The sequence below is a fragment of the Delphinapterus leucas genome, chromosome 6, assembly GCF_059928025.1.
Source record: "Delphinapterus leucas isolate spDelLeu-1000000601 "Yukka" chromosome 6, BTC_Dleu_Yukka2, whole genome shotgun sequence".
Lineage (NCBI taxonomy): Eukaryota > Metazoa > Chordata > Mammalia > Artiodactyla > Monodontidae > Delphinapterus > Delphinapterus leucas.
This window is the reverse complement of record NC_143134.1, coordinates 104,227,424-104,245,099: the sequence shown is the minus strand read 5'-3', so window position 1 is coordinate 104,245,099 and position 17,676 is coordinate 104,227,424. Positions and strand designations below refer to the sequence as shown.

At 45.8% G+C, this 17,676-nt stretch overlaps 2 protein-coding genes across 14 annotated transcripts in view; one reads left to right on the top strand and one right to left on the bottom strand.

Moving 5' to 3' along the window:
- The window catches only part of SLC46A2 (solute carrier family 46 member 2), a 9,870-nt gene extending 5,278 nt beyond the window's left edge, over positions 1-4,592 (top strand). Inside the window, exon 4 of the mRNA XM_022579016.3 lies at positions 3,784-4,592. Coding sequence (XP_022434724.1) covers positions 3,784-3,850 — 67 coding nt within the window. The 3' untranslated portion in view covers positions 3,851-4,592. The remainder of the gene's footprint in view (positions 1-3,783) is intronic.
- SNX30 (sorting nexin family member 30) overlaps positions 1,941-17,676 on the bottom strand; it is a 117,201-nt gene continuing 101,465 nt past the window's right edge. For 3 of the 13 annotated variants that reach the window (XM_089913603.1, XM_089913600.1, XM_089913604.1), the window contains one exon: positions 1,941-13,648. In XM_089913603.1, the coding sequence (XP_089769729.1) occupies positions 13,574-13,648 (75 nt within the window). In that variant the 3' untranslated portion in view covers positions 1,941-13,573. The other 10 variants (XM_089913605.1, XM_022579018.2, XR_002645279.2 and 7 more) reach the window with 9 other exon arrangements.

Genomic DNA, 17,676 nt, shown 5'->3' with positions numbered 1-17,676 from the left:
TGGAATCACCTGGAGAGATTTAAAAACTACTGATGTCTGGCTCCTACACGCAGAGATTTTGACTCAGTTGATCTGGGATGCAGCCTGGGCACGGGAATGTTTTAAAGCTCTCCAGTTTATTCGGATATACAGCCAAGGTTGAGAACCTCTGGTATAAAGGGAGTTTTTCTATTACCTTTCCCTTCCACGAAGTCACAAGTAAATAAGATCCTGAAAAATTACTACAAGAGGCCAAGGCTGCACCATCAATCATTAAGCGCTATTAGCAGGAAAGACCAGAACTCTAACCACGGAAAGAAAAGCTACATTCCAATGACATAAAAGCCCAGGAAGACATGTCACAGCAGGGAGTGGAGGAGGCCATGGAAGGCAGAAGGCTGGGAGGAGAGGTTCCTGGGCTGAGCTGCCAACAGCCCATCTGCAGGAAGGGAGTGCGGCCCCAGCCCTTCCTGGTACCAAAGTGAGTCAATTTCATGTCACCGTGAGAACCTGCCCTCTCCTGCTTGTTCTTCTTTACACGCCACAGGGAGATGCTGAGGGAATAACTGTCTGGCTCTGCCCATCCGCAACCCACTGGCCACCCAAACCTCGTGCTTCATAGAGAAAACAGATGCCATCAGAGGAGAGTAGGCTCGTTTTTCTCCAAAGTAGATCTACAAGCCTACGTTCTTTTGCATCCATCCTGTTCTCCTCCCCACAACCTCTCTGAAAGATAATAACAGCAAACACTTAAACAGCCCTTATTATGTGTGGGGCACTACTTTAAATATTTCATATATTTTAACCTTCTCAAACAATCCTCTGAGACAATTACTATTTTATCCCCATTTTGCAGATGAAGAAACAGACTCTAAGATGTCATGTAACTTGCCTAAGATTACAGAGCTAATAAGTGGCAGAGACAGGATTTGAACCCAGGCAGTTGGTTCTCAGGCACTCCTTGACTTGCTTCTTAGAAGAGTCCCTGGGTACCTGGGTGCCACCTCTCCCCTTCTCCTTAGAGAGCTTACTTGCAGTACTTAGCTGCTCCCTCTCCTGAATTCTTCCTATCAGAAGTGACACGTGATCTACCACCTTCTCTCCTCCTTTGTTACAGCCATGTTCTCCAGTTCTGGTCTACACCTGCTCTACACCTGGTCTACATTGATTCTGCCTCCAACATATGCCTCCAATTCATCCTTTTCTCTTTATGCCTACTGCTGCCACCCAAGCGCTTGGGGGACCAAATTCGCCTCTGAGCCATTCTCCCCACATCCACACGTGTTCCCCTCTCATCCTCTCTCCACCAGGCGGCCAGAGCAATTTCCTTAGAGTGTACATCAGTTCACATCATCTCCTGCCCAGAGCTCTGCGCTTGGCTTTCACTGCTCTTAAGACCCAAATTTCTTACCGTGGACCACAGGTCCTTCATAATCCAGCCTCCCACTCCCGCCACTAACCACCCTCCCCATTCTAAGCTTCAGCCCCAGGAGCCTACCCTCATGCTCTTTCCCCTTCCTTACCCACACATCCTTCTTAACACAACTTAGCTGTGGTCTTAAGTTGAACACCATTTTCTCAAAGAGGATTTGAGAAAAATCCCTTCTCGATCTAACTTCGCTCCTTCTATTATATGCTCCCCAAGCTTCCTATACTTTTCCTCCATAGCGTGATAGTTGATTATTTAGTGATTATCATGTTTTACAAGCTTGCTCACTAACTAGACTGTAGGCTCCCTGAGGGCAGGAACCACACCTGTTTGGCTCACCTCATATCCTGTGTCCAGCAGAGAGCTTAGTGTGTACTCCAAGTATTTAATGCATGAAAAAAATCTGTCAGAAGGGTGTGACACCTACTAGCCAGCACTGCTGACCATCCATATCCCAGAGCTGCCTGTTGACTGGCCATGAAGTCAGGGGTTGGCCATCACCATATCAATGAAAATCGATCAACAGTCAATCTAAGAAAGAAATAGAAAATTTTATTTTCTCTCTATATATATTTTCTATATATCTATAACCCGGGAGACAGTATTTCAGAAAACTCTGAGGACTGTTCCACCTGTTAGAGGTCAAGGCACAGTTACATAAGTTGTTTTTTAAAAATTAATTTTATTTATTTTTGGCTGCACTGGGTCTTCGTTGCTGCGCGTGGGCTTTCTCTAGTTGTGGCGAGTGGAGACTACACAGGCTTGCGGTGCACAGGCTTCTCACTGCAGTGGCTTTTGTTGGGGTGCACGGGCTTCAGTAGTTGTGGCACACAGTCTCAGTAGTTGTGGCTCACGGGCTTAGTTGCTCCGCGGCTTGTGGGATCTTCCCGGACCAGGGCTTGAACCCGTGTCCCCTGCATTGGCAGGTGGATTCTTAACCACTGCGCCACCAGGGAAGCCCTACATAAGTTTTTCAGACAATGGGTTATACATCAAAGTAACATATTGCGGGGTGGGCGGGGGGGGGGCGGCGAGGGATAAATTAAGAGTTTGGGATTAACATATACACACTACCATATATAAAGTAAGTAAACAAGGACGTACTTTATAGCACAGGGAACTATACTGAGTATCTTGTAATAAACTATAATGGAAAAGAATATATACATGAATCACTTTGCTGTGATCACACTTGAAACTAACACGACATTGTAAATTAACTATACTCCAATTTTAAAAAATTTCCCAATATGGACCAGAAAACAAAACCAAAGTAACACATTGACAGTTTACATAGTCCAACAAGGTGAGCAGTGGGTTATTGTGACCCCTTACAGGATTGAGAAAGGAATGTTAACTCCTAGGGAGTCACCTTGCTGGCACCAGGAGGAAATAGCTTTTTTTTTTTTTTTTGGTGAGTAGGAATTCCTGTGTCTTCTAAGGGGATCTAGTTAGCGTATAATGCAGGCACACAATGCACACTAAAGGGGAGGAGGTAGTTGCTCAAATGGGCAGAGAATCTTAGGTTTACAAGTTTTCTTGTCCCGCCTTAATTTATCAACCACGTGGCTGTGCTGTCATGGTCCACAGTAGGGAGGGGTGAGCTGTGGAGTCAGACCTACAACCGGAGTTCATGTGTTCCTGGGCTAGCAGCCTCTAAGTCTTGGCTTGCCTCTTACCAGAGCTCTGTCATACCATGAGCTCTAAGTACAGTAAGTGCTCCCCCATGGAGAGCCCTGGGGCTCATGGAAGGTGGGGAATCAGTGTTTGGAAGTTTCCACAAAGCTTGTCCTTAGAAGGGTTTGGATTTATGTTCACACCCCATCCAGCAGCTCCAGATGTGGTCCATCCATCAGGAGGAACTGTGTGCGGTTCCTAGAGCTCAAAACAGTTGAGAAAACAGAGGACACCAGAGGTCGAAGGACATGCCAAAGGTCACAAAGACTTCTAAGATTTCAACTAGAGCTCCTCATTCCTATGCATTCACTTATCTCCAAATATTTCTAAACAATGTAATGAGTTATGGAAGAGAGAAAAGGGCTACGGAAAGGCAAAAGAGGATGCAGCTAATTCTGCTTGGGATGAGCAAAACTTGATCTCGAGGTCCACATGGGAGTTCATCATCGGGCAGAAGTGAGATGGAAAGAGACTCCAAGAAAAGGAAGATGTAGATGCAAAGGGCTCTTGATGTTATGGGACAGGAAGGAGGCTGGAGTGAGAGAAGTTCCCTCGGGCCCTCTCCCTTCATGCAGTACAGCATCCTGCTGCCATAACCGATAGAACCTCCTAGTCTACCAGTGATACAGAGGTGGCCAGAGACCTCCCCGCCCCAGTCCAGCTGTTCTCTCATAATTCTCTATTGTAAATTCTTACAGCATCGTGGCCTATAAGCAAGCCTCGTGGTTGCAGCACGGAGACATCGCAGAGAAAGGAAGGTGCTGAACTGCGGGAGCCGGAAACACCAGCAATGGCCGGGGCCCCCAAAGTCTACCCATTACTCAAGAAACCCGAGTTCCAGCCAGAGTCAGCTTCAGAGCGACTTGCTCTGGCTCAAGGGTCCCTAGTGGGTAGGGAAAAAGCATTTTGCAGACAGTAGAGTGTGAACTTTCATATGAAGGCCGCACACACAGCCATACCAGACACTGAAGCCCTTTTTCTTCCAGGAATGGAAGGGGCTTCTGTCTGGTATGAGGGCTCCAACATATGGTAACTAGTCACACCCAGGAGTCCTGTGTGAGAACTCAAAGGCACACATTTTCAACAGCCCGAGGGGAACAGGGAAGGGATGTTTTGTAAGCACTGCAAACAGTGGACGTCAGTCAATATTTTAAAAATAGAAACTTGAAAAAAAGTTAGCTTTCTTCCCGGAAGGCCTTGTTAGCTTTCTTCCCGGAAGGCCTTGTTATCTGTGAACAACTAACTCCAGAGAAATCTGGAGCTCAGGCATTTGACTTCAGGGTAGTTTTGCTGTTACTGTTGTTTTTAAGAAGCAAATATCAAAAGGCTTTCTTCAAAGGAATACAATTGGATACTTTCAGTCAACAGTATTTCCCAAAGTGGGAGGTGTAAACGGAGTGGGGTGATATTACTAAGAGCCATTTTATTTTGAGGTACTTATTTTTACAGCCTATTTTAATTATGTGTATAAAAGACTCACCTACTAATAAAATCAACATTCACAGCATGAGTGTGTGAATCATTCTTTCTTTGGTCAGGTTCCCACTAGAGCTCAGACATAGCATTCTTAGACTAGGGTTAAACTTAAAGCTTGCAAATGCTTAAAAGCTAGCATTTAAATCTCAGAGCATTTGGGCTCAGAGTTGTATCGCTGATCCCTTGCAGGGACTGGTCAAAACTTTATGGCACATCTACTAAGGTCCCGGCACCGTGCTAGGTGCTGAGATGCAGCAAGAACACGACAGCTCCTGCCCTACCAGTGTATTATCGAATGGGTGGAGCAGACAGAACAGGAGGCAACAACGATGTATCCTATAGTAAACGCTAACATAAGGGAGCATATAATGCTGATACAAGAGCGCAGGGAGGGCTTCTCAGAAGAAGTGGCATAAGACTGGAAAGATAAGGAGTTATCAAGGTGGGACGCTGAGGGACGTTCCAGGCAGAAAGAACACGCTGGAAGGCCTGAAGGTGAAAATATCCCCAAATATACGAAATCAACGTGAGGGGAGAAAAGAGGGACGGAGGGAGAGGTATCCAGGGCAATGGAATCAAGAGGTGAGATTGGAACAGTGAGGAGGTGCGACATCAAGACAGAGCCTTTAAAAAGCCTCTTTATACCTAGAATAGTCAAATTCATAGAGTCAGAAAGTACACTGGTATGCCAGCAGGTGGTGGGGTGGGGAGGCGGAATGGGGAGTCAGTGTTTAAAGGGGACAGAGTTTCAGTTTAGGAAGGTGAAAAATTCGGGAGACGGATGATGGTGAGAGTTGCACGACAATGTGAATGTACTTAGTGCCACTGAACTGCACAGTTAAATATGGGTAGAATAGTATGTTTTATATTATGTGACTTTTACCACAATAAAAAAAATTTTTTTTAAGTTTCTCTTTAGAAGTGCAAATCAAAACTACAATGAGGTACCACCTCATGCCAGTCAGAATGGCCATCATTTAAAAGTCTACAAATAACACATGCTGGAGAGGGTGGGGAAACCCTCGTACACTGTTGGTGGGAATGTAAATTGGTGCAGCCATGGAAAACAGTATGGATTCCTCAAAAACTAAAAATAGAGTCACCATATGATCCTGCAATCCCACTTCTGGGCATGTATCTGGAGAAAACCGTAATTCGAAAAGATATATGCACCCTAATGTTCACTGCAGCACCACCTACAATAGCCATACATGGAAACAACCTAAATGTCCATTGACAGATGAATGGATAAAGAAGATGTGATACATATATATACATATATACAATGGGCTACGACTCAGCCATTGAAAAGCATGAAATGATGCCATTTGCAGCAACACGGATGGCCCTAGACACTATCATACTAAGCGAAGTAAGTCAGACAGAGAAAGACAAACACCACGTGACATCACTTATATGTGGAATCTAAAATGCAATACAAATCAACATATCTATGAAACAAAAACAGGCTCACGGATATAGAGAACAGACTTGAGGTTGCCAAGGGCAAGGCGGGGGAGGGAAGGAATGGTAGTTTGGGATTAGCAGAGGCAAACGATTATAGAGGATGGATAAACAACGAGGTCCTATGGCAAAGTACAGCAAACTATATTCAACGCCCTGTGACAATCCGTAATGGAAAAGAATATGAAAAAGAATATACGTAACAGAAGAAATTAACAGCATGGTAAATCAACTCCACTTCAATAAAAAGTTTTTTTAAAAGGAAAAAATAGTTTCTCTTTAGAGTAATGGCATAGGTGTTGAAAGGTTTTAAGCAGGAACATGGAATGCTTACCTCTATCTTAGAAAGAGGACTCCCGCAGCACTGAGAATGAATTGGTGGAGGAAGGAGTGGGCAAGACTTGCAGAAGGAAGACAAGCAGAGAGACCTCTGCATGAATCCAGGTGAAGGATGGTGGTGGCCCGACACTGGGTAAGAAGCTATGAGGATGGAGAAAGGTTAGATGGACTTGGAGAAATATTTGCAAGCTAGAGGTCAACAGAAGTTGGTGATGGATGGACTGCAAAGGGTGAGGTAGAGGGAGGCAAGAATGACTCAGATCTGGGGTTCAGGCAACCCCAAATCTCCTTCCTAAGGAGGCAGAGATCCTCGCTGAGACAGGCAACATCAGCAGAGAAGGTGGGATGGGGAAGATGAGTTCAAGGCCATGCTCTACCTCGCTAAACAAACTCTCACCAATATGCTCATTCCCCTGGACTACCTAGCCTCCCCAACCCTAGCCCCTGAACCGGTTCCCCAACCTAAATGAATCTGATCATTGGCTTCTCCATTCCTGTCCTAAAAAACTTGCTCTTAACATCTAGAATAATTTCCTTATTTGTCCACCTTGACCCTGCCATAAACTTGGGTGTTTTCACCTAAGCTGGGCTCTCAACACCCTAGTACTGACTCTTTCTCAACCCCACCTGTCACCAGGGTAGTAGTGTCAAACCTTCTCAGCTTTCTCCAGGTCTTCTAGCAGATGTTCTAACCCATTGGTTCTCGAAGTGTGGTTCCTGGATCAGCATCATCAGCGTCCCATGGGAACCTATTAGAAATGCGAATTCTCAGGCCCTACCCAAATCAAACTCTGGGGCTGGGGCCCCAAAATTGGTGTTTTCACAAGCTCTCAGGCTTAGGAACCGCTGTTCTAAGCTATGGGCCTTTTTCTCCTTACGAACTTTTGCTGAGTCCCCCTCCTCCTCTCCCTGCATCCTTAATTCTTGAGGCCCCCAAAGCCCTGCCCTTGGTTCCCTTCCCAGGTAATCTAGTCTACCAGAACTCTCTTTCCAACAATCTAGTCAACACCTCCCCCTGGGTTTCCTCAAACGTAAGTCCAAACCAAATTCTTCTCCTACCCCACCATCTAAGCCTATCCTTCACCTTCTGTTTTCCTCTTGATTGATTTCATATTTCAGTAAACGGCATCACCTCCCAGCTCCCAGGCTGGAAATCTCCAAGTAATCTCTGACCCCTTCCCCTCACCACAGAAATCCATCCCCCTTTCTATCACTTCTTTTTATGATCTAGTCCCATCTATTCCCCAGACCTTCAGTCTGACTACAATCCTCCAGCATACTATTTTCATAATCTTCTTGAAAGGAAAACAGTTTAAAAAATGATATATCTCCCTTTTAAATTTTCAACTGGCAAAGCACACAGGAAGGACTGTTATGGGAACATCCTTGATATTTAAGTTGGCCATATTTGAACAATAGGGCAAGTCTTTCCATAAGGGTTATCACATAATGTGGGCCCAGCAGACCCTTAGGTGCTTTGTATACATTATTGCTAGTCCTATCGGCAACCTTTCAGGAAAGGCATGTCTTCATTTCAAAGATCATAATACTGAATTTCAGAGAGATGTGACTTGCCCAAAGCCACATACCTAGAAAGTAGAAAAGCTGACATTTGATCCCAAATCTCTTATCCCACACCTTGCTGCCTCATTTTGTATAACTGAAGTCTTATATTAATGGTGTCTACTATCCGTAAGCCAAGTTTAGCACCAGTTTAAGTCCATTTCCAGTGCATTGCCATCATTAGGTAAGCTTAACTGAGCATTCTGGTCTCTAATTTACAACGCACTTGCACGCTCTAATGAGCTACAGACATTTCTTCTTTCTTTACAGATTTTTTTAAAACGTAGGAACCAAAAAAAAAAAAAAAATCAGGAAATGACTGGCTCTCAGAATATGACATTGTGCTTTGCTACGGTATAGAATAGGAAGAAATCCTTTATGTGATTACCTGCGCTGGCTGCCAGCCTTCCTGCCAATCATGGTTACAGATGGACATTGGGTGGTTTCTTCATGTCCTCAGATTGGTGTCACCTTGTAAGATGTAGGAGAGGGCAAACTGAGGACAAGTCCAAAAAGAAATGAAGAATAAAAACAGTTAAATTATAGGTTTTTTTCCTGTCGCTATGCATATCCTGATTCTTGCAGGCAAATGGATACCTCTTCAGAGAAAATAACAAGAGGCACGCATGTTTCCCTGTCCTATAAAGCCGTACAAACGGAACGTGACTCAAGGTAAAGAAAGCGTCTTTTATAGGTTTATTGGTCCATTACTTTAAGTTAATTGAGGTAAAGAAACCTGTTTTAAATTTACAAGCTAATAGTTTATCAAGCAATACAAATTCTTTTGTTTACCTTGAAATGTAATACTAATCCCATAGTACACAATGGACAGAATTTTTTATACGCAGATATATGAAAGAAAAGTGGACAAAAACCTCATGCCAGCATCAAAAATGCAACAAGAACTTTTTTCTCTTTATAATCTCTGGGTTCCATAACAAAGCAAAAAAAAAAAAGGTGACATTCTTTTTAAAGTTTGGTAGCTTCATGAAACAAAGACTTTGATCTGGAAATAAGTTGCCTTCTCATCTAGGACACACATTCTCAAGCACATTTATTTTTTTTTTCCCCACAGCTTTTGATTTGGCTGAACAGCAGCATGGAGAGAAGAGCACACATTTACACGGAGGACTTGATCAATACCTCAGGGTTTTTCTTGTAAAATTTTAAATGTAAAGAATGATTTCTAAAATAATAAACAGTCCATAATTTGGACATGACCTAAGCAAAAGGGTTTTTTTTGCTTGTTTGTTTGTTTTTCCAACAGTTAAAATACAAGTTAGAAAGTTTGCTGGCAGCTTATTTCACGGGAATATATCAGATGTACATCATGTCTGAACGCATTCCCGACACACAGACATCAAGGGAACAGGTACAAGAGTACAACGGACCAAAACCTCAGGGGTGCCCAGAAGAACAGTGCTGACTGCTAAGAGCTGCTGGTTTGTTATTCGACGGGGGCCCAGCTGACACGGGCCTTGTTTTATCCCACTGAGTCACATTTTTGTTTGCAATGTACTTTCCCCTCCCCACTTCCCCACTGGGGAAAAAGCAATCCCCCTTCCCTCCTTCCAGTATCATTTGTGACTGGAGGGATGGTCTGAGACTGTGAGCCAGCCTGTCACACAGGGGAGCTGGCAGGTGTCACCTGCTCACACCTGGCCTACAGGCCGCCCAGAATCACCTGGTGAGAGGGCAGCGCCGCCCAGAGAGGCGCACGTGCTGTACCCAATCACTGGTTTTAACAGTAAAAGCTCTAGGGCAAAGGACTAAATTACGTGAGTCAACAGCACGTTTCGTGTTTTTGGCATTTCAACCTGCGGAGAATTTCTATGTAAAATACGCTGCTCTGAGGCCCCCACGGTATCTTTTAAGAAGCTGTCCTACAGAATCAGGGTAAACATTTAATATTGTCATAATCTATAGAGTTCTCTGTATCTAAGTGATTTGTCGATGCTGATACCGTAATATCAAAAATGTGCCAAAAGGCACTAAATTAATCTTTCACACTTTAAAACAACAACGACAACAACAACAAAAAGGTTTTGTGGTCCCTGTGTTTCCTTACATTATCAAAAATATCATTTGGCAATAGCAATACTTAGCTTTCTCCTCCCAAAAGGCAGCCCTAATTATGAACCTCACTTTCTTGCTTGTTTCTTTAAGAGGAACAAAGACTGGCTATGTTAGGCCTCAAGTATTTAAACTGAACAACTGATTACCTCTCTAAAAACTCTTTCTATCCAGAATCTAAAAAACAGTAGTTGAAGAATAAGGCATATTAGCAGGTGTTGACAACTTCTCAAAAACTAGAGTTAGGCTTTTAACAGTCTGTGGCATTTCTAAAAGTCTGGATTTGTTGACTTTCAAGTGCTAAATACACAAAATGTTTATGAATCAGACAAGTATCTTACTGGTTTGTTAACGTTATTTCTTCAAAGCACTTATTTACAGACTATCTACAGTAGTAAAAACTACCTCGATAACATATTTCTTTTGCCACACAGAAGGGGTCAGACAGTCACACCCGGAGAGCATTTCAAAGACATCTGATTAAGAGAAAACAGTCACACTCCCTGTAACTGCTCCCCACCCCAAACCTTTTCTAACATAGACAGCCCTGCGCATGCTCTGATCTGTGCAACTGTGGAGAGACCAGATATCCTTAATACAGAAAGCAAAACCACCTATTGGGTGGGTTGATGAAAAATCAGGTTCCTGGTTTATTCACTGAATTAACAAACCACAAAGAGGCTAACAACTCCCAACACACCCAGCTCAACCTGTAGGTCTGGCCCGGGGGATGGCAGGTAAATTTGAGGGAAATGTCATCTGAATAGAGAAAACACAGTAAGTGAGAGGGCGTGTTCAATCTGGTGGCACATGGAGGATTTTTGAAAGGGAGAAGGTACACCCAAATTCCCAAAACAATTTTGCAGACAGGGGTGGCCAAAGCAGTGTTACCCCAGCCTCAGGATGAGATGACCCAGTTTCCACAGACCTTGAAAGTAGGTGTCTGGGAAGGTGGGGGCCAGGACTGGTGTGCCGTACCCTGACAACAGGCAGACCTGTGTTGGGTCTTGGGATGGGTTAAAACTGGGCTCTACTCTGGCTGCTCTAAAGAGCCGTTTCTGCTCAGAAGACAGGCTGCTCTGGCCCTGGCTCTCCCTCCACTCTCACCAGCTCAGGATACAGAGGATGACTCTTGTGTAGCCCAACGAATGGCATCAAAACAGAGCCAGGTGCCCGTGATTTCAATGCTATCAACAGCAGGGCCAAGTCACACAACCTCTGGGTGCCTCTTGGGCTGATACCGTCCCAAGGGAAAGTCCATATGCACACTGCCACACGGCATCGTGCCCTTCTCTAAACAGAACGGCCCATCATCCCAACACAAACGGCAGCCTCACAGGAAACGAGCAGCAGGCGTGCATTTAATTCCCTTGTGTGGACAGCCACTGAGAAAACACACTCAAGTCAGTAACATGACGGACACACTCTGGGTGTGGCTGAAATTTGGCATGAAGACAAACTTAGGTTACATCCACCACCATCCCCAGAGTCGTGCTGGTATTTGTTATTTCAGCTAAAGAAAGGTGTGTGGTGGGTTCAATGAGCAGCATGGTGAAATACGAGCCCGTCACGTCCATAATCACACTTTTCTGAGGTCACCCAGGAATCATCGTTAAGTCTTAAAAAATGATAAAATCCAACCCCAAACCTGGCTCGAGCAGGGGCAGCGGTTCCTTGCTTTGAGCAGAGCAGCCTAGAGTCTTCTTGGAGATCCAGCATGTGGTAAGGACGAGCAGTGTCCATATCGGCTGCAAATCGCAACTGCTCTCTTCAACCTCACCTGCATCTTTAAGATCTGCTCAGTTTCTAGGAATTCTCTCTTCTGCCCTAGCCTGGATCTCTCACCCAGGTGAACTGAACCTTTCACTTCCCCGGCCCAGGGACAGCTGACAGGGATGACTTTCCACTCCACTGCCACGTGCTCAAGTCTCAACCTGTCCACGTGTGTCTGCCTGAGGTAAGACACATCCTCAAGCAAAAACCTCTTGGAAAATAAATACAAGAGAGGAGTCAGTGATCTCAGCACCCCGACTTTTGTGGAGCCAAGAAGGATGGGGTGATGAAGCCTCTACGGGGCAGTCTTTGGCACAGAAGTCTCTGGGTTACACTTCTCACAGGGAATCACCTTCATGCTGATGGAGATGGAGAGGTGAATGCTTGGGGCTGCTGACCCTCGGGGGCCCGAGGGAGCCGCGGGGGTGGGAAGGGCTGGAGGGCCTCCTCCGCTGCCTACTGTCCCTTGCCTTCTGCGCCAGCCTCCTCACCTCATCAGATGCCAGCCAGAAGTAAGGGACAAAGGTCCCTTTTCTGGAAAGACCATTTCTCCAAGGAAGGCTGCAAGATACCCTGGTCCTCCAAGCTCTGCTATCAATGGCATGCTGGAGGTCGGTTGGCCTTGTTCCAGCTCTCTCTGGAGCCTTAAAGCACAGGCACATCACAGGGAGACCAAACAAACAGAGAAAGATAAAAGCCCAAGATGCCTGCATCCCTTCAGAACCAGTCTTCTGCCTCCAATAATGTAAGGGGATGACTGTGTACCCCAACCCCTTCCCCATATATCCTAGCAAGGAACCTGATGGTTTTTTTTTTTTTTTTTTTTTTTTTTGGTAGGGCTGCCTTCTTGCCCATCTAACCCTTCCACAGGAATGTGCCTGGGCTTTGGCAACTAGCAGCAGACTAGAGTCTAGTCTTCCTGGAACTCCTTCCACAGTTCTTTCCAAGCGTTCGTCACACTGGACAACATTTTTAAAGCATACGTTCCACCAGGCAAGACTTCACATGTTCCCAAAGATGAGCATTCGCCTCTGGGTCAGTCTAGTGTTTTCTACCAAATATCCATAGAAGGCCGTCAACCCACTATCACATACATGCCCCGATTCCACCAGCAAGCTTTCAGGCTGGACCTGGACATCGACACCCACACCAACAGGATGGTTTAGAGGTAGCAGGAAACACTGACTCACCACTCGGGGTCTATGGACTGTTCTTACCCTTCTGCTTCAATGAATCATCTCTAATTGTACCAAACAGAAAATTCACATCAAAGGATTTTAGAATGGCACAAATGGGGTCTAACAGTGTGCAAAGTACCAACTGATATACAAATTATCACTTAAACCGCGACTTTTTCAAACACGATGAAGCAGAACCAAACTGTCCTGGGCTGTCCAACGGCTGCCCCACCAGCATCACAGCCGTGGCTGCCCCAAGATCTGCAGCCAGAAGCGGAATGCAGTGACCTCAGCAGTCTGCACGTTGACCAGTATTTGCAGGTTCACTTGCAAACGCAGCAGTGTCTCAGCACAGCTGTTTTATTAAAAAAAAATAATAATACTACCGCTTATTTGAGGCTCAGATTTGTAATTTTATAGAGATGAGCCACAGACAAGAGAACACAAACATGACACAGGTCGTTTTAACTTCATGAGGGGAAAAAAACAAGCTGGAAGAGAGATCCTCTTTGTCTGTCTGTTTTGTGCTGACACACTTGAGAAGGAAACCTGCTAATAGTTTGAAATGAAGACTTTAGATGCAGCCGTCCCCAGGAACGTGGCTGCAAACTGAGGTTTCAGCTTAACCAGTAGCAAAGAGTTCGCTGTCACACTTGGCATCTTCGAGGCCCACCTGGATACAGACTCTTCTTCCTGACTAGGAAAGAGTAAGGTTAAAGCACTTCACGTAGAGCATTCAGACTGAGTTTACAAATCTTGACTGTATCATAAGAATATGCCAGCCTCTCCCCAAAAGGTTGCCCATTCAGCCGACACAGCAGGAGACATTAAACTAGGAGTTTTTGGTGAGGTAAAGGCAAATTGCACAAAGCAGACATGGGAGGTGGGGCTTGGTATATGCCCGCTGACCTCAACACCTCGGAGCTACTCTGACTTCAAGACAACAGATGACCCCTAACAGGCCTAACTCTCTACCCTGATGACATTTAACAAGCAAAAGAACATCGAAGAACGTCACAGAGAATAATGCACCTTTTTTTCATTTTACACAAAACAGTTTCCAATCTACTACATTTTAGTGTCAGAAACAAGTTCGGGGAGCCCTGCCCCCTCAGCTTCCCAAGGCATCGCATAAAGGACAAGGATGCTAGCTTGCTTGCTCTAGCACGGATGCACCTAGACACTGATTAAACGGTCCTACGCGAACCGGAAACCATAACACAGGTGTCACTCATGACAGGCAGGCAGCAGGCCACACTCAGAGCTACACTGTACATTAAGGGCTTTCCACAGAGGCGCCGACACCTCCTTCTAGGCCAAGACGAGTCGAGGCCCGTGGAGGTCGAGTCCAGAGCCACTGCGCATCCACGGAAGGCAGGAGCTGCCTTCTGTCCATGCCTTCCTCACGGCCTTGCAAGGCAGGACCCGGGTTCTCTTCCATGGCAGGCAACTCTGCCGTCCCCAAAGAGGGGACTGTAACGAGATGTCAGAATGTCAGCTGAGGGCTGTCTTGTCCCTCAGTTTCAAATCCTCGTAGTGTCCCACCGAACAGGTTCCTTCACACCACGGAGGTATGCTTCTTCTGCTGAGAGATGATGACAGCCTTACAGACGCCACCAAGGAATAAATACTCACTGAAAACAACTGTCGGACAAACGTGGGGGGAAGGGAAAGAAATACACAAAAGAGAGATGTTTCTGTGGTTGTTTTCTTGGTGCTACCTCTCTAGCACTGCAGGGACATTCCGGTGTGGGCGCCATGCCCGGCATAGGTAGGAGAGTCTCTGTCCCAAGAAGGAGCTTACTTGGCCTCTTGCTTCTCCTGCAGTAGTGGGATAATCGACTCCCAAGCCATGAGGCACTGGAACGACAACACACACACACACACAGAGCATCAGCGTGGAGTTTCAGATTTCAGGGTCAGCGTCTTCATTCTGCTTTGATCTATACCCTCACACTGTCAATCCTGCTGGGTCACCTTGGTCTAACGACACCTACACGTATTACACAGAGCTAGCAGCAAGAAGGGAGGCAACAGGTATTTGACTACATCTCCCCCTGCCCCCATCTCTAAGAAAGACTGCAGCGTCTCTATGAGGCCTAAATGCACTGTCCGTAAAGTTCATATCAGTGAGTGGAAATGTATTCAAAGAAATTCCCTCCATTCCAAATGCAGAAGAGAGGGCAGGCCGCAAACCCTTGGTGAGGCCCTAGCTTCTCAGCCAGGATGAAGACACTGCTCCAGGTGTGGGTGGTGCCTGCAGGAGTATATAAATTATCTTAGAACGGGCCAGCCACCTGACTCAGAGGGGGCGGAAAACCCGCTCTTCTTCAGCCACCTCAGATCTCCTTGTATGGGCCACTCCTGGATCTCCCATAAAGGAAAATGGGGAGAGGGAACTCTACTTATTGAGTTTTATCATGTCCAGACACTGTTATGTATTTTACATTCATTGTCACTAGTCCTCGGAACACCTCTAGGAAGTAGAATTATTATTATTTATTACACAAACACACATTTCACAGGTAGGGAAAATGAGACCCAGAGAGGTTAAAAAAAAACTTTCCCAAGACACACAGCTCATGAGTGGCAGGGCTCGTGATTCCAAAGTGGATGTTCTTTCCACTACACACATGCCTTTCATTCCAGACCCTTCAGAAGAGCCAAGAACCTGGAAGACGCTGGCCCTCTTCTCTGAGAGCATGCTGCTCAGCAGAAATGATCCCTCCTTTGAGCAGTCTCTTGCATAAAGAGGAGAGAAGAACTACGTAAGGCCTTTCTTAGGAGCAGCCCAAGGGTGAAGCAAGGCTTTGTGTTAAGTCATTTGGGGAGGAGACCTGAGGATGGGGGAGGAGAGACGCATCCCTAGATCAAGCCGGATGAAGGGAGTGGTGAAACAGCTCCTTGCTTCCTTCCTTGGTGACTCTGAGGTTGGAGAAGAAGCTGGACTCAGACCCTGCCCTACAGAAGGAAGCCCAGGGAAAAAAAAAAAAAAAAAAAAAAGCAGGAAGCCTAGGGGGCCTCAAGGAGCTTGCTGTCAGCAAGAGACCCAGTGTGGGGTCCGCGGCATCCTGGGTCCTGTTCTCTCCCTCGGCCATCATCTCTGATCTGGAAGGTTCTTCTATGTCAATGATGGGAACCAAGGCCACACCAGCTTGCTTTTTCTTTCTTTTCTTTTTAACGTTTTTAAAACGTATTTTATTATACAACTATTACATGGAAACATTTCCATTGTAAAAAACTTCAAAAACTACAAAGGAAGCAAAAGGTCCCCTTGACCACAGACCCAACTAAATACCAGCTTTGTTCACAAAGTTAACTATTGGACAAACACTCAAGCTTTTTCCCACCCCAGGACCCTTAAATATGTTGCTCCCTTTGCCTGGAATACTTGTTCTTTGTCTCCGAGACTCAGGTTAAATGTTACTTCCTCAGATTGGCCTTTCCTGCCCACTCTACTTGCCCCCTTCCATCCTGATCTGAATGATGCCCCCTAGTCTTTCCTCCCAGTTTCCTGTTCTTTTCTTGTAGGGCACGTATTTCTCTGAAGAGGTGGGATTCTTGGATTAACGTCTATCCTCCACTAGACAGACGGCTCCTTAATGGCAGGAGTCCTGCCACTTTGTTTACCGATGGGTACCTGGTCCCTTGTACACAGACAGTACACAAAAAGCATCTGTTAAATATAAGTAGGAGCCAAGACGAGGCCCCAAGACAGTGGCCCTGTTTGCAGTATAGCGGCAAGACGTGGATAAAGGCCCTGGGTTTGAGTCCTGGGACGCGGGCCTTGGGAACACTGGAATTAATCACCAAGAGGAGGAATGAACATCCAACTGAGTCAGCACTGGTGCAGTGGGAAGCGGGGCTAGAGTGAGCGCATGAGGGAAGGAAGCACCATTCACTGAGTATCCACCATCTGCCAGGCACATTAGAGGTTCTCAGGTATCATTTCATTATTTCTTCACCATCATTCAATGGATAAGGATCACTCCCATTTTGCAGATGAAGAAACAAAGGCACAGAGAGGCACCCTGTCTAAGAGCACAGTCAGTAGAGGAATGAGGCCTTGGCTGCACATGGAATGATGTTTCCACCTTTGGGCGGTCAGGACTGTCCCCAAAGATCCGTGGTCTCTGTCCCCCTCACTGACCGTGTGTGGTAATTCTCAGACCTGTGGACCCGGAGAGCCAAGTCCGATCCTAGTTCAGTCATTCACGAGGTGAGTGACCTTGGGCAGAGTTTTAAAACCTTGCTGAGCTTCCATTTCTTCAGCTTTCAATTGAAAGCCCCTAAAACTCACTTCACAGTGTCATGATGGGGGTTAAATTTAAATTTAATGAGATCACATATGCAAAGCATTCAGCCCAGTGCCAATGCAGACACACAGTGGGGGTCCCATGAGAAAGGTACTGAGGAAAGGCGTATGCCACCTTCCCCCTTCCCTATGAAACAGCCCTTACTAAGACCTGGCAAGTAAGGGCCATTCCATTCCATGACTTTCTTCCTTAACCCTCCTCCCGATCAAGATGCAGACACACACTGCCTCTGCACAGCAGCCAGAACCAGCAAAGCTTTTGAAAAAGACGGATTCTTCTAGTTTGAGATGACGACATGTTTCTAGAATTGTGATGGGAGTAGCTGAGTTAATGCTTGTTCAGCTTGATTTTAAGTCTACAGGTTACTCGTTGAATTACCACTGGGCCATTCTTCATCGATAACTTTAAG